Source organism: Nicotiana tabacum, chromosome 15, assembly GCF_000715075.1.
Source record: "Nicotiana tabacum cultivar K326 chromosome 15, ASM71507v2, whole genome shotgun sequence".
NCBI classification, from domain to species: domain Eukaryota; kingdom Viridiplantae; phylum Streptophyta; class Magnoliopsida; order Solanales; family Solanaceae; genus Nicotiana; species Nicotiana tabacum.
In genome coordinates, this window is record NC_134094.1 from 65,690,805 (window position 1) to 65,704,377 (window position 13,573).

The following is a 13,573-nucleotide window of genomic DNA, read 5'->3' on the forward strand; positions in this document are numbered from 1 at the left end:
TATAAAATAAGAAACAAACATATAAAATAAGAAACAAACATAGAAAGTAATAAACTAACAACAACAACGACCCAGTAAAATCCCACAAGTGGGGGTCTGGGGAGGGTAGTGTATACGCAGACCTTACCTCTACCCCGAGGGGGTAGAGAGGCTGTTTCCGATAGACCCTCAACTCAAGAAGACGAAAAGAGATAATATATCAGTACCATCAACAAAAAACCATAGAAATAATAACAACATCACAAGAACCAATGAATAGATGAAAGCAGAAATAATAACCAGTAGATAAGGCCCGACACTATGAAAACGGAAGAGTAGTGTAACCATAACATTAATCACCAGCAATCAAAGACTAAATCCTATCAGTCTAGCCTCATACTGGTAGACTAAATATGCTCAACTACTTCCTAACTTACAACCTTAATGCTCGACCTCCACAGCTTCCTATCGAGTGCCATGTCCTCGGAGATCTGAAGTCGTGTCATATCCCGCCTGATCACCTCTCCTCAATACTTCTTAGGTCGCTCTCTACCTCTCTTCATACCCACCAACGCCAACTGCTTGCACCTCCTTACCGGGGCATCCAAGCTTCTCCTCTGTACATGCCCGAACCATCTGAGTCTCACATCTCGCATCTTGGCATCAATGGGAGCCACGCCCACATTCTCCCGAATATCTTCATTCCTAATCTTATCCATCCTAGTGTGCCCGCACATCCACCTCAACATCCTCATTTCTGCTACTTTCATCTTCTGGATATGTGAGTTCTTAACTGGCCAACACACAGCCCCATACAACATGGCCGGTCGAACAACCGCTCTATAAAACTTACCTTTGAGTAGTGGTGGCACTTACTTGTCACAAAGGACTCCATATGCTATTCTCCATTTCATCCACCCCACCCCTATATGGTGTGTGACATCCTCGTCGATCTCCCCACCCCCTGGATAACTGACCCAAGGTACTTGAAACTGCCTCTCTTGGAAATGACCTGCGATCCAAGCCTCACGTCCATGCCTGCTTCCCTCGGCTCGGCACTGAACTTGCACTCAAGATATTCTGTCTGCGTCCTGCTCAACTTGAAACCCTAAGACTCAAGGGCCTATCTCCAAACTTCCAGCCTATCGTTAACGCCACTCTGCATCTCGTCAATCAGAACAATGTCATTAGCGAATAACATATATCATGGCACCTCTCCTTGAATATGGCGTGTCAGTATGTCCATCACCAAGGCAAATAAGAATGGGTTGAGCGCAGATCCTTAGTGTAACCCCATAACAACCAGAAAATGCTCAGAATCGCCTCCCACTGTCCTAACCCGAGTCTTAGCTCCATCATACATGTCTTTAATCGCCCTAATGTAAGCAACCGGCACACCTTTAGCCTCTAGGCATCTCCAAAGAACCTCTCTAGGAACCTTGTCAAACGTTTTCTCAAGATCAATAAACACCATGTGCAAATCCTTCTTCCTATCCCTGTACTGTTCTACCAACATCCTAATAAGGTTGATAGCTTCCATAGTAGAACGACCCGGCATGAACCCGAACTGGTTGTCTGATACAGACACGGTCCTCCTCACCCTCGCTTCTACCACCCTCTCCCAAAATTTCATGATATGACTCAATAATTTGATATCCCTATAGTTGTTGCAACTATGCATGCCACCTTTGTTCTTGTACAACGGAACCACAGTACCCCACCTCCACTCGTTCGACATCCTCTTCATCCTAAAAATAACATTAAACAACCCAGTCATCCACTCCAAACCTGCTTTACCTACACATCTCCAAAATTCTACCGAAATCTCGTCAGGCCCGATAGCTCTGCCCCTGATCATCTTACGCATAGCCCCCACGACCTCCTAAACCTTGATGCGCCTATAGTACCCTAAAATCGCAGTGACTCTCGGAATGCCCCAACTCGCCTAGCACAATATCCTGATCCCTTTCTTCATTCAGAAGTTTATGAAAGTAAGTATGCCATCTCCGCTTAATCTGAGCCTCTCCCATCAATACTCTATCATCCTTGTCTTTGATGCACCTCACTTGGTCCAGATCTCGAGCCTTCCTCTCTCTCGCCTTGGCCAGTCGAAATAATTTCTTCTCCCCGCCTTTGGCCCTTAGTTCCTTGTATAGACGACTAAAAGCTGCAGTCTTAGCCTCCGTGACTGCCAATTTTGCCTCCTTCCTAGCTACTTTATACCTCTCCTTGTTCGTACTCCTCTCTACCTCGCATGTGCTCCCTACTAACTTCAGGTATGCCGCCTTCTTCACTTCCATTTTACCTTGGACCACTCCATTCCACCACCAGTCACCTTTGTGTCTGCTAGCGTAACCCTTCGAGACTCCCAACACCTCTCTTGTCGCCTCCCGTATATAATCTACTGTCGTCAACCACATAATGCTCGCGTCCCCACTACTCCTCTATGCTCCCACAGCCAATAACCTCCCTTCTAACTCCTGAGCTTTATCCTTAGTCAAGGCTCCCCACCTGATCCTCGGTCGACCTCGTGCAGTCCTCTTCTTCCTCTTCATCATAATACCGATGTCCATGACCAAGAGCCTATGCTGCATCACGAGATTCTCACCCGGGATAACCTTACAATCCTTACACAGCCCTCTGTCGCACCTCCTAAGGAGAAGATAGTCAATCTGACTCTTCGCCACTCTGAAAAGTAACCAATGCTCCTCCCTCTTCGGAAAACTAGAGTTAGCAATCACCAGCTCAAATGCCTTAGCGAAATCCAGTAGTGAAGTACCTCTTGCGTTCCTATCCCCAAAACCGAAGCCACCATGCACCTCGCCATAGCCGCCTGCAGTCGACCCAATATGACCATTGAAATCCCGTCCTATAAATAACTTCTTAGCAGGCAGAATACTATGCATAATCTCATCCAACCCCTCCCAGAAGCGCCTCTTAACCTCCTCTTCCCAGCCAGATTGCGGCGCATACGCACTAACGACATTTAGGGTGCACTCTTCAACCACCAACTTAATAGACATTAACCTATCATTCACCCGCCTAACCTCTACCACAGACTCTCTAAGTTCCCTATCCACCAAAATGCCTACACCGTTCTTACCCTTCAGGAATCCAGAGTACCACAGCTTATACTTGTTTGCATTCCTCGCCCTCGATCCTACCCACCGAGTCTCCTGGACACACGCTATATTGACCTTCCTCTTTCTGTAAGATCGTCGCCAGCTCTATAGACTTACCCGTCAATGTACCTATATTCCATGACCCAATTCTCAACCTATAGGTACCCTTGTGCCCCTTACCTCCCTTGCCTCCTGTCCCTAGCCCTAACCCCTACCCCACCTCCCTCCCCATCCCCTGGCCTCCCCAAGGACATGACCTTACTCTACCATCCAGACTACAACCACTATACCTACAACAGACTAAGGAGAATCACTCACACACCATAGGTAAACGGACCAGACTAGGAGAAAACAAGTTGATGCTAATAGAATGCTTTACACTAATGCAAACTAAAAAGGCAGTAGTTTAACTAACACAATGAAAAGAGAATAGGAAAGCGGGAGGTACCAACTCCCGGGAATAGAACCTGGAAGTTGTCTTGGTGTACACGATGCTGTTGCGACACCTGGCTTGTTCACATCCAACTTTTCACCGCCCCTTACCGCTACTCGCCCTAGCAGCCCTCCTATGTTTGCGCGCCCGCTCTTTGCTCGTCTCCAATAGCCACCACGTATTAACTGAAAGACACAAAAAACTCAAGAACCAAAAAAAGGTGCTGCCTTCGCTACCACTGGTGGAGCCCCAACAAAAGCAAAGAAGAGAAAAACAAGAGAAAAGAAGAAGAAGGGGGGATAGTTGGGGGGATAATGTCCAAATAGTCTAGCCCACAAGTACAAAAAAGAGCAAAAGAAGAAGGAAAGAAAGATAGAGGAGCAGACGGGGATGACAGTGAGACTGAAAATGAGGGAGGTCATAATTTTGATTTTTATAAAGCTTCGGCTTTATATCCGTTGGTATATTTGGTCAGAATTATTGGATTTGCAGGTTTGGACCAGTTTTTGACGCCCTTTCAAACGTAATTAATTAAGGAAATATTTCAAAGAACTAGGAGGAGAAGAGGACGGCCGGACGGAGTAAGGGGAGAAAGGCGTCGTCGGCGTCGCGTCGGCAGTGAGAGGGGAAGAAGAACAAAACGGGAAAGAGAGATGAGGGATGTGCGAGAGATGAGGGAAGAGAGATGGGGATGAGAGAAAGGAGACTTACCTTGGGGGAGGGTGGTCGCCGGCGGCTGTGCTGGTCACCGGTTGTTAATTAGCTGTTAGGGTTGTACGTCGCAGAGAGAGAGAGAGAAAAGTCGGGGAGAGAGAAATAACTTAGCTAAAGTAATAAACTAACATATAAAATAATAAACTAACATACAAAATAATAAACTAATATATGAAATAATAAACAAACATATAAAATAATAAAGTAACATACAAAATAATAAACTAACATATAAAATAATAAACTAACATATAAAATAATAAAAAAACAACATATAAAATAATAAACAAACTAACATGTAAAATAATAAACTAACATATAAAATAATAAACTAACATATAAAATAATAAATTAACATATAAAATTATAATATAAAAAATGTATCAACCTAAGTAACAATATAGTAAAAATATCAATTAAATATTAGTATAAAAGATATTACAAGATGTTAAGCAATTAAAAGAAAAATACTTTAATTAATATTTTTCAATTTACAGATATCGTCATGGAGGTTCCCCCTGTGCATCTCGGACCTGCATCTCTAGAGCTATTGTTGCTACAGGCCAACCATAGGTCTTCATACATCTGGGATGGGTAGTGTTTGGCCTAGACATTCCGCCCCAGACGTATAGACGATATATGGGAGTTCATTAGGGACCACCCACTCCATCCTCGTATAGTTAGACGCCTTCAGGATACGAGTTTCTACATGATCATAGAGATCGGCCGGTTGCAGTTCGACTGGGTGTTGATCAAGGCTATGATAGAGCGGCGGTGACCAGAGACACACACGTTTCATCTACCCATCTGCAAGGCTACCATCACGCTTGAGGACGTGGAGGTTCTCTTCGGGCTACCAGTTGATGGATTACCTATAGCTTACCCACATGCTCTTAGAGACTATAGGGGAGTGCATTACCTGCATATGTTGCATCAACTCACCGGTTTCCAGCCAACGAAGAAGACTGCATTGAGTAGGGCGAGTCGATTGCAGTTGACGCCCGTCCGACAGCATCTGGCGGCGATGGATGCGGAGATTATGAATGATTCACCGCCGGAGGATATCGACTTGCACACGAGATTGTTGTTGTTGCTGATGTTTAGTGGTGTACTGTTCCCGAACACTTCGGAAAACCTAGTCAGCTTGAGATTTCTACATCATCTGGAGCGGCTAGATGATTTACCTGGTTACAGCTGGGGTGCAACTGTTCTAGGTTACCTGTATAGGCAAATGTACCGGGTGTGCATGGGCACCAAGAGAGACGTTGCCAGATTTTTACCGCTACTACAGGTGAAAACATAGTCAATTCTTTTCATGATTATAACATGCATAGTAAAAAAATACCATAAATTTTACGTCCACAATCTATATTAGGTTTAGGCCTGGGAGCGGTTCCTGTAGTTCTAGCTACCTCTACCACCAATCGCTCCGGATGCACCACTCCACCGTTTCTCCCTTTATCTTGGAGGTGGGTTGATAGGCGAGGCTATGGACGTGAGGTCGAGGCTCGACATCATCTCCCTATTACAGGGATTTGTTGGATTTGCTTGAAGGCGCGCAAGTACATATATACTTAAGTTTACTTGGCCTGGCTTCATATGTGTTTTGTTTACTCATGATTCTTGTGTTTAATAGTTCGTATGGAGGCCATACAACGATGCGCTCATAGGTGGTTTGCCCTATTATTGCTCCCCCGGCTGAGCTATGTGGAGCTCTTCCATCCCACTGATATGTCTCGATATAGTCGAGCATCATGCCACCGAGCGTGTCCTTCGCCAGTTTGGTCGACCGCAACTTGTACCTATTCCGCCCACTTGGGTTAGGACAATTCAAGCCTAAATAAGCTACGGACCTCCAAAACACAATCCGGATACGTCCCTAAGTGCAAAATTACCTAACGGAGTTAACGGAACCGACGGAACTCCATTCCAAAGTCATCTTCACACAGTTCCGACTATGGTCAAAATTCTAAGACTTAAGCTCCCGTTTTAGGGACTAAGTGTCCCAAAACACTCTAAAAACCAAAACGAAGCCTCCTAATAAGTCACATAAGCAAGAAATGGTACGGGGAAAACAGTAAATAGGGGATCGGGGCTATTACTCTAAAAACGACCGGCAGAATCGTTACATCCTCTCCCTCTTAAAACAATCGTTCGTCCTCGAACGAGAATAGAGACATACCTGAAGTGGTGAAAAGATGAGGATAAAGGCTACGCATATCCTGCTCGGTCTCCCATGTCGCCTCCTCAACTGGCTGCCCCCTCCAATGAACCTTCACAGAAGCAATGTTCTTTGATCTTAGCTTTCTGACCTGCCTGTCTAAAATAGCCATTGTCTCCTCAACATAAGATAGATCATTGTCCAATTGGACTGAGCAGAAATCCAACACATGGGACGGATCGCCGTGATACTTCCGGAGCATAGAAACATGGAATACCGGATGAACTCCTGCTAGACTGGGAGGCAAGGCAAGCTCATAAGCAACCTCCCCAACTCGCCGCAACACCTCAAATGGACCAATGAACCTTGGGCTCAGCTTTCCCTTCTTTCCAAACCTCATAACGCCCTTCATAGGCGAAACCCAGAGCAAGACTCACTCTCCAACCATGAATGCCATATCGCGAACCTTCCGGTCTGCATAACTCTTCTGTCTAGACTGGGCTGTGCAAAGTCTATCCTGAATCACCTTAACCCTTTCCAAGCCATCCTGAACCAAGTCCGTACCCAATAATCTGGACTCTCCGGGCTCGAACCAACCCATTGGGGACCGACACCACCTACCATACAGAGCCTCATACAGTGCCATCTGAATGCTGGACTGATAACTGTTGTTGTAAGCAAACTCCGCAAGTGTCAAGAACTGATCCCAAGCACCCCTAAAATCTATCACACACGCATGGAGCATATCCTCTAATATCTGAATAGTGCGCTCGAACTGCCCGTCCATCTAAGGGTGAAATGTTGTGCTCAACGCAACCCGAGTACCCAACTCATGCTATACAGCTCTCCAGAACCGTTATGTAAACTGCGTACCCCGGTTAGAGATAATAGATACCGATACGCCATGAAGCCTGATGATCTCACGGATGTAGATTCGAGCTAGCTGCTCAGAAGAATAGGTAGTCATCACAGGAATGAAATGAGTCGACTTGGTTAGCCTACTCATAATCACCAAAACTACATCAAACCTCCGCTGAGTCCGTGGGAGTCCAACAATAAAGTCCATAGTGATCCGATCCCATTTTCATTCCGGAACCTCCAACTTCTGAAGCAACCCAACTGGCCGCTGATGCTCATACTTCACCTGCTGGCAATTTAGACATCGGGCCATATACTCTACTATGTCCTTCTTCATCCTCCTCAATAGAGTACCGCGAACTGTGAGCCTCCTGGAGAATCAACTCACGCAAACCATCTACATTGGGCACACATAGCTTGCCCTGCATCCTCAATACACCATCATCTCCAATAGTGACCTTCTTAGCATCACTGTGCTCGACCGTGTCCTTAAGGACAAGCAGATGGGGGTCATCATACTGACGCTCCCTAATACGATCATAAAGAGAAGACCGAGAGACCACACAAGCCAATACTCGACTCGGCTCAGAAATATCCAATCTCACAAACTGATTGGCTAAGACCTGAACATCTAATGCCATAGGCCTCTCTACTGCTGGTAGATATGCTAAGCTCCCCAAACTCTCTGCCCGGTGACTCAAAGAATCGGCCACCACATTGTCCTTCCTAGGGTGGTACAAAATGGTAATATCATAATCCTTAAGCAGCTCCAACCACCTCCTCTGACGCAAATTAAGATCCTTCTGCTTGAACAGATGCTGCAAACTCCGGTGATCGGTGTAAATCTCACAAGGAACACCGTACAAATAATGGCACCAAATCTTCAAGGCATATACAATAGCTTCTAACTCAAGGTCGTGGACGGGATAGTTCTTTTCATGCCCCTTTAGCTGTCTGGACGCGTAGGCAACCACCCTATGGTCCTGCATCAACACTGCGCCAAGACCAATCCGCGATGAATCATAATATACAGTATAAGACCACGAAACTGTAGGCAATACCAATACCGGGGCTATAGTCAAATCTGTCTTGAGCTTCTGAAAGCTCTCCTCACATACCTCTATCCACCTAAACGGAGCACCCTTCTGGGTCAGCCTGGTCATAGGTGCTGCAATAGATGAGAATCCCTCTACAAAATGACGGTAATACCCCGCCAAACCAAGAAAACTCCGGATCTCCTTAGCTGAGGACGGTCTGGGCCAACTTTGCACTGTTTCAATCTTCTTCGGATCCACCTGGATCCCCTCACTCGATACTATATGACCCAAGAATGCCACTGAGTCTAGCCAAAACTCACACTTTGAAAATGTTGCATATAACTTCTTTTTTCTTAAGGGTTGAAGTGTAGTCCTCGGGTGCTGCTCATGGTCTTCCCGAGTCCGGGAGTACACCAGAATGTCATCAATAAACACAATGACGAATGAATCAAGATAAGGCCAGAACACATTGTGCATCAAGTGAATAAAAGTTGCTGGGGAATTAGTCAGTCCAAAAGATATCACAAGGAACTCGTAGTGACAATACCGAGTCCGGAATGCAGTCTTCGGGATATCTGGCTCCCGAATCTTCAACTGATGATAGCCGAAACGTAAATCAATCTTGGAAAACACTCTGGCACCTAGTAACTGATCAAATAAGTCATCAATACGAGGCAATGGATACTTGTTCTTCACCGTGACTTTGTTCAACTGGCTGTAATCAATACACATCCGCATAGAACCATCCTTCTTCTTCACAAATAAGACAGGAGCACCCCAAGGTGACACGCTGGGCCGAATGAAGCCCTTATCAAGCAATTCCTGTAACTGCTCCTTCAACTCCTTCAATTCAGGAGGAGCCATACGATATGGAGGAATAGAGATGGGCTGAGTGCCCGGCAACAAATCAATGCCAAAATCAATATCTTTGTCGGGCGGCATGCCCGGAAGATCAGCTGGAAACATATCTGGAAAGTCCCTCACTACTGGAACTGACACAACTGCAGGGGTATCAATACTGACATCTCTCACATAAGCTAGATACGCATCACACCCATTTTCAACCATTCGTTGAGCTTTAAGAAATGAAATAACTCTGCTGGGAATATACTCTAAGGTACCTCTCCACTCTATTCGCGGTAAACCTGGCATAGCCAGCATCACGGTCTTAGTGTGACAATCAAGAATAGCATAATAGGGCGACAACCAGTCCATGCCCAAAATAATATCAAAGTCCCCCATGCTGAGCAATAATAAATCGGCTCTGGTCTCAAAACCACAAAGAACTATCAAACACGACTGATACACACGGTCCACAACAAGAGAATCTCCCACAGGAGTAGACACATAAATAGGGGAACTCAAAGAATCCTGAGATACGCCCAAATATAGGGGCAAAATAAGAGGACACATAAGAGTATGTAGAGCCTGGGTCAAATAATACCGACGCATCTCTATGACAGACCGGAACAATACCTGTAATGACAGAATCAGAAGCAACTGCCTCTGTACGAGCAGGAAGGGCATAATATCTGGCCTGGCCTCCCTTTCTAGGGCAACCTCTACCTACCCGACCTCCACCTCAGGCTGGCTGAGCAGGTGGGGTAGCAGTTGGTGTTGTAATCATAGCCTAAGGACCCGGTGGAGCATGTTGTGGCTGAGAAGTCTGTGGAGGTGCACCCCTCCTAAATCTGGGGCAATCCCTCACCATATGGCGAGTGTCACCATACTCAAAATAAGCTCTGGGAGGGCGTGGCTGTTGTGACTGGCTCAGGCCAGGTCTGCTGGACTGGCCGCTAGGAACACCCCGTGCAGGAGGCACACTAGATACTGGCGGTACATAATAAGGCTCCTGGGGCCTAGAAGGAGCTGGAGCACCACTGGATGCTGGAAGATTTGAATGAATGGGGCGACTCACATAACCCCTACCATGGCGAGCTGTTGGGACACGAGCTCCAGAATAATAACCAGTCTCTCGAGACCTCTTGGCCTCTCTCTCCACTCTGTCCCGGGCAAGCATGCCCTCCAATCTCCTGGCAATACTCACAACCTGCTGATAAGAAATATCCATCTCCAACTCCCTGGCCATACTAATCCGGATGCTAGGGTGGAGTCCCTCAATAAACCGTCAAACCCTCTCTCGAACTGTGGCAACCAAGGCCAGTGCATGTCGGGCCAAATCACTGAAACAGACTGCATACTCTGACACAGTCATAGATCCCTGGCATAACTGCTCAAACTCCGTGTGCCATAAGTCCCTGAGGCTTTGAGGGACATACTCTTTCAAAAATATGTCCGAGAACTGAGTCTATGTAAGTGAAGCTACATAAGCATGCCACCACTGATAGGCTGCTCCTCAAAGCTGGAATGTAGTAAAAGAAACCCCACCCATCTCCGCTACGCCCATAGTACGGAGAATACGATGACACTCATCCAGAAAACCCTGAGCATCATCTGTAGCTAATCCGCCGAAGGTAGGTGGGTGGTACTTCTTGTACCTCTAAAGTCTGAGTTGCTCCGCCTCAGAAGTTGCTGCCCTAACCTCGGGCTGAGCTGGAGCTACCGGCTGCATTGGTACAATCTGTGGAACCTGGTCGACCTGAACCCGCTGCTCTGGAGTACCGGCAATGGGAGTCTATGTTCCTCCCCCGGCCTGAGATGTGGCAAGAGCAAGTAGAATCAATCCATCTTGAGCTAAGGTGCTGAACGTACTCAGAAATTGGGCTAGAGTCTCATGGAGGGCTGGTGAAGAAACAGATGCCTCAGGTGCCTGCCCTCTAGCTGGAGCTACTGGGGGCTCCTCTGTAGCAGCTCGTGTGGGTGCTCTGGCTGCACCACGTGGACGTCCTCGACCTCTACCCCGGCCCCGACCTCTCATGGCTCTAGCAGGGGGCGCGGGTGACTGTTCATCAGATCCGCTTGTACGTGTCCTCACCATCTGTGAGAGAATAGAATACAGAAGTTTAGAATCTTTGAAGTCAATAATTTTTCGCCCGACAAGGAATCAAAGTAGTGAAATTTTTCTAACAGTTCCACAGCCTCCCGAAGATAAGTACAGACGTCTCTGTACCGATCCGCGAGACTCTAATGAACCGGCTTGTGACTCACGACACCTACAAACCTAGAGCTCTGATACCAACTTGTCACAACCCAATTTCCCCTCCGTATGAAGTCGTGACGACACCTAGTCTCTATGACTAGGTAAGCCTAACATTTGGGGAATAATGAAATGAAAACATGAATTAAACAACTAACTGTTCAAAATACACAATAATCCCAAAACCCAGAACATCATAAGTCACAAGCTACATAAGGAAATGAGTATCTCTATACACCAGAGTCTAAAAATAGAAATAAGGAAGGTAAATGACATAGGAGGGAATAGAGGTGGACTCCGTGGTCTGCGAATGCGGCAGATATACCTTGAAGTCTCCGTATAGCAGCAAGAACTCTCAGCTAGTAGCGGGACTGATAAGAAGTACCTAGATCTGCACACAAAACATGTACAGAAGAGTAGCGTGAGTACACTACAATCGGTACCCAGTAATTGCCAAGCCTAACCTCGGTAGAGTAGTGACGAGGTCAGGTCCGGGCTCTACTGGAATATGATAATAAAGCAAGGCAAAAATGAAATATCGAAGTAAAATAAAGACTGAAATTTAACAAGAAAAAATTTATAGAAGGTAACAGCTCAATACATAGAAATACAACAGGGGATCTCCCGAGATACTGTCTCGTAGTCCAAAACATAAATGTGCAGGGGGGATCTCCCGGAATACCGTTTCGTAGTCCCAAAGTAAATATGCAAGACAGGGGAATCTCCCGGAATACCGTTCTGTAGTCCCAAAGTAAATATGCAGTACAATGGGATCTCTCGGAATACCGTTCTGTAGTCCCAAAGTAAATATGCAATACAGGGGGATCTCTCGGAATACCGTTCCGTAGTCCCAAATTAAATATGCAGTACAGGGGGATCTCCCGGAATACCGTTCCGTAATCCCAAAGTAAATATGTAGCGCAAACAATAGAAATACAACTACATCACAAAATCTTATGATTTAGACTAAGTACCAGTCAAGGAAGAAGCAGGAAATTCACTAAGCATGCTGCACAGAGTTCACATAAGCAATCAAGTCACATAGACATGTTGTATTAGATTAAACAGGATAGCTACACATATTGGAATAACTCAATTAAGAATGAAGATAGATTAATACTCACTAAAATAGTATAACTCAAAATAAAAGGAAAACAGGTTGCTGCTCAATAAGAAAATCGGGTTTTTCCACAACTAGCCTGTGTACGCACTCGTCACCTCACGTACACGACTCTCACATATCACAATAGTACCAAATCTTAAGGGGATTTCCCCCACACGAAGGTAGGCAAGCCACTTACCTCGAACCAAGCTCAATCAATCGGTCACAATGCCTTTCCCAAGAATATCCGGCTCCGAATGGCCCAAATCTAGCCAAAAAGCAATTACATATTATAAATACAACAATAATAGGCTCATTTAATTAATGAAATAAACACTTTAACAAAAATTCCAAAATCAACTCAAAAATCGCCCGTGGGACCCACGTCTCGGATCGGGTAAAAGTCACAAAATGCGAACACACATTCGCTCACGAGTCTAACCATATAAAATTTACTCAAATCCGACCATAAATCCCTTTTCAAAACTCGAAATCTTTGTTGAAAAAGTTCTTCCAAATTTCTCCCAATTTCAACCCCAAAATCCGAAATTAAATGATGAAATCAACCATAGATTAGTAGAATATAACCATAAAGGAGTTAGGAAACATTACCCAAAACCTTCCTTCGAAAATCTCTCCAAATTTCGCCTTCTACCGAGCTCTCAGTCAAATTTTGAGTTATGAACCAAAAACCCTCGATTTTGAGCTTTAATTCTGCCCAGATATTTTTCTTTAATCGCGATCGCGGAAACTCCCTCGCAATCATGAAGAACAACTTCGCTGCCCCATTATTTTACTCTACACGAATGCATAACTCTCCATACGAACGCGATTAAATAGCTCCTCAGACTTACGCGATCGCGACTGACCTCACGCGATCGCGAAGAACAACACCCAATTCCACTGCTGCCTTATTTCTTCTTCGCGAACGCGGCCTAGCCCATGCGTTCGTGATGCATAACCTGACAAAACCTACGCGATCACGTCCCATTCTTAGAGAACGTGAAGAGATAACCCAACTGGTCTCGCTATTCCTCTACGCGATCGCGAGCCTTCTCAAGCGATCGCGA

At 45.6% G+C, this 13,573-nt stretch overlaps 1 protein-coding gene across 1 annotated transcript; it reads right to left on the reverse strand.

Annotated features, from left to right (window-relative positions):
- Positions 1-2,423: 2,423 nt before the first annotated feature.
- Positions 2,424-3,002, reverse strand: LOC142169658 (uncharacterized). The gene has a single exon (XM_075231555.1). It carries the CDS (start codon positions 3,000-3,002, stop codon positions 2,424-2,426), a length of 579 nt encoding a protein of 192 aa, XP_075087656.1.
- Positions 3,003-13,573: the final 10,571 nt, after the last annotated feature.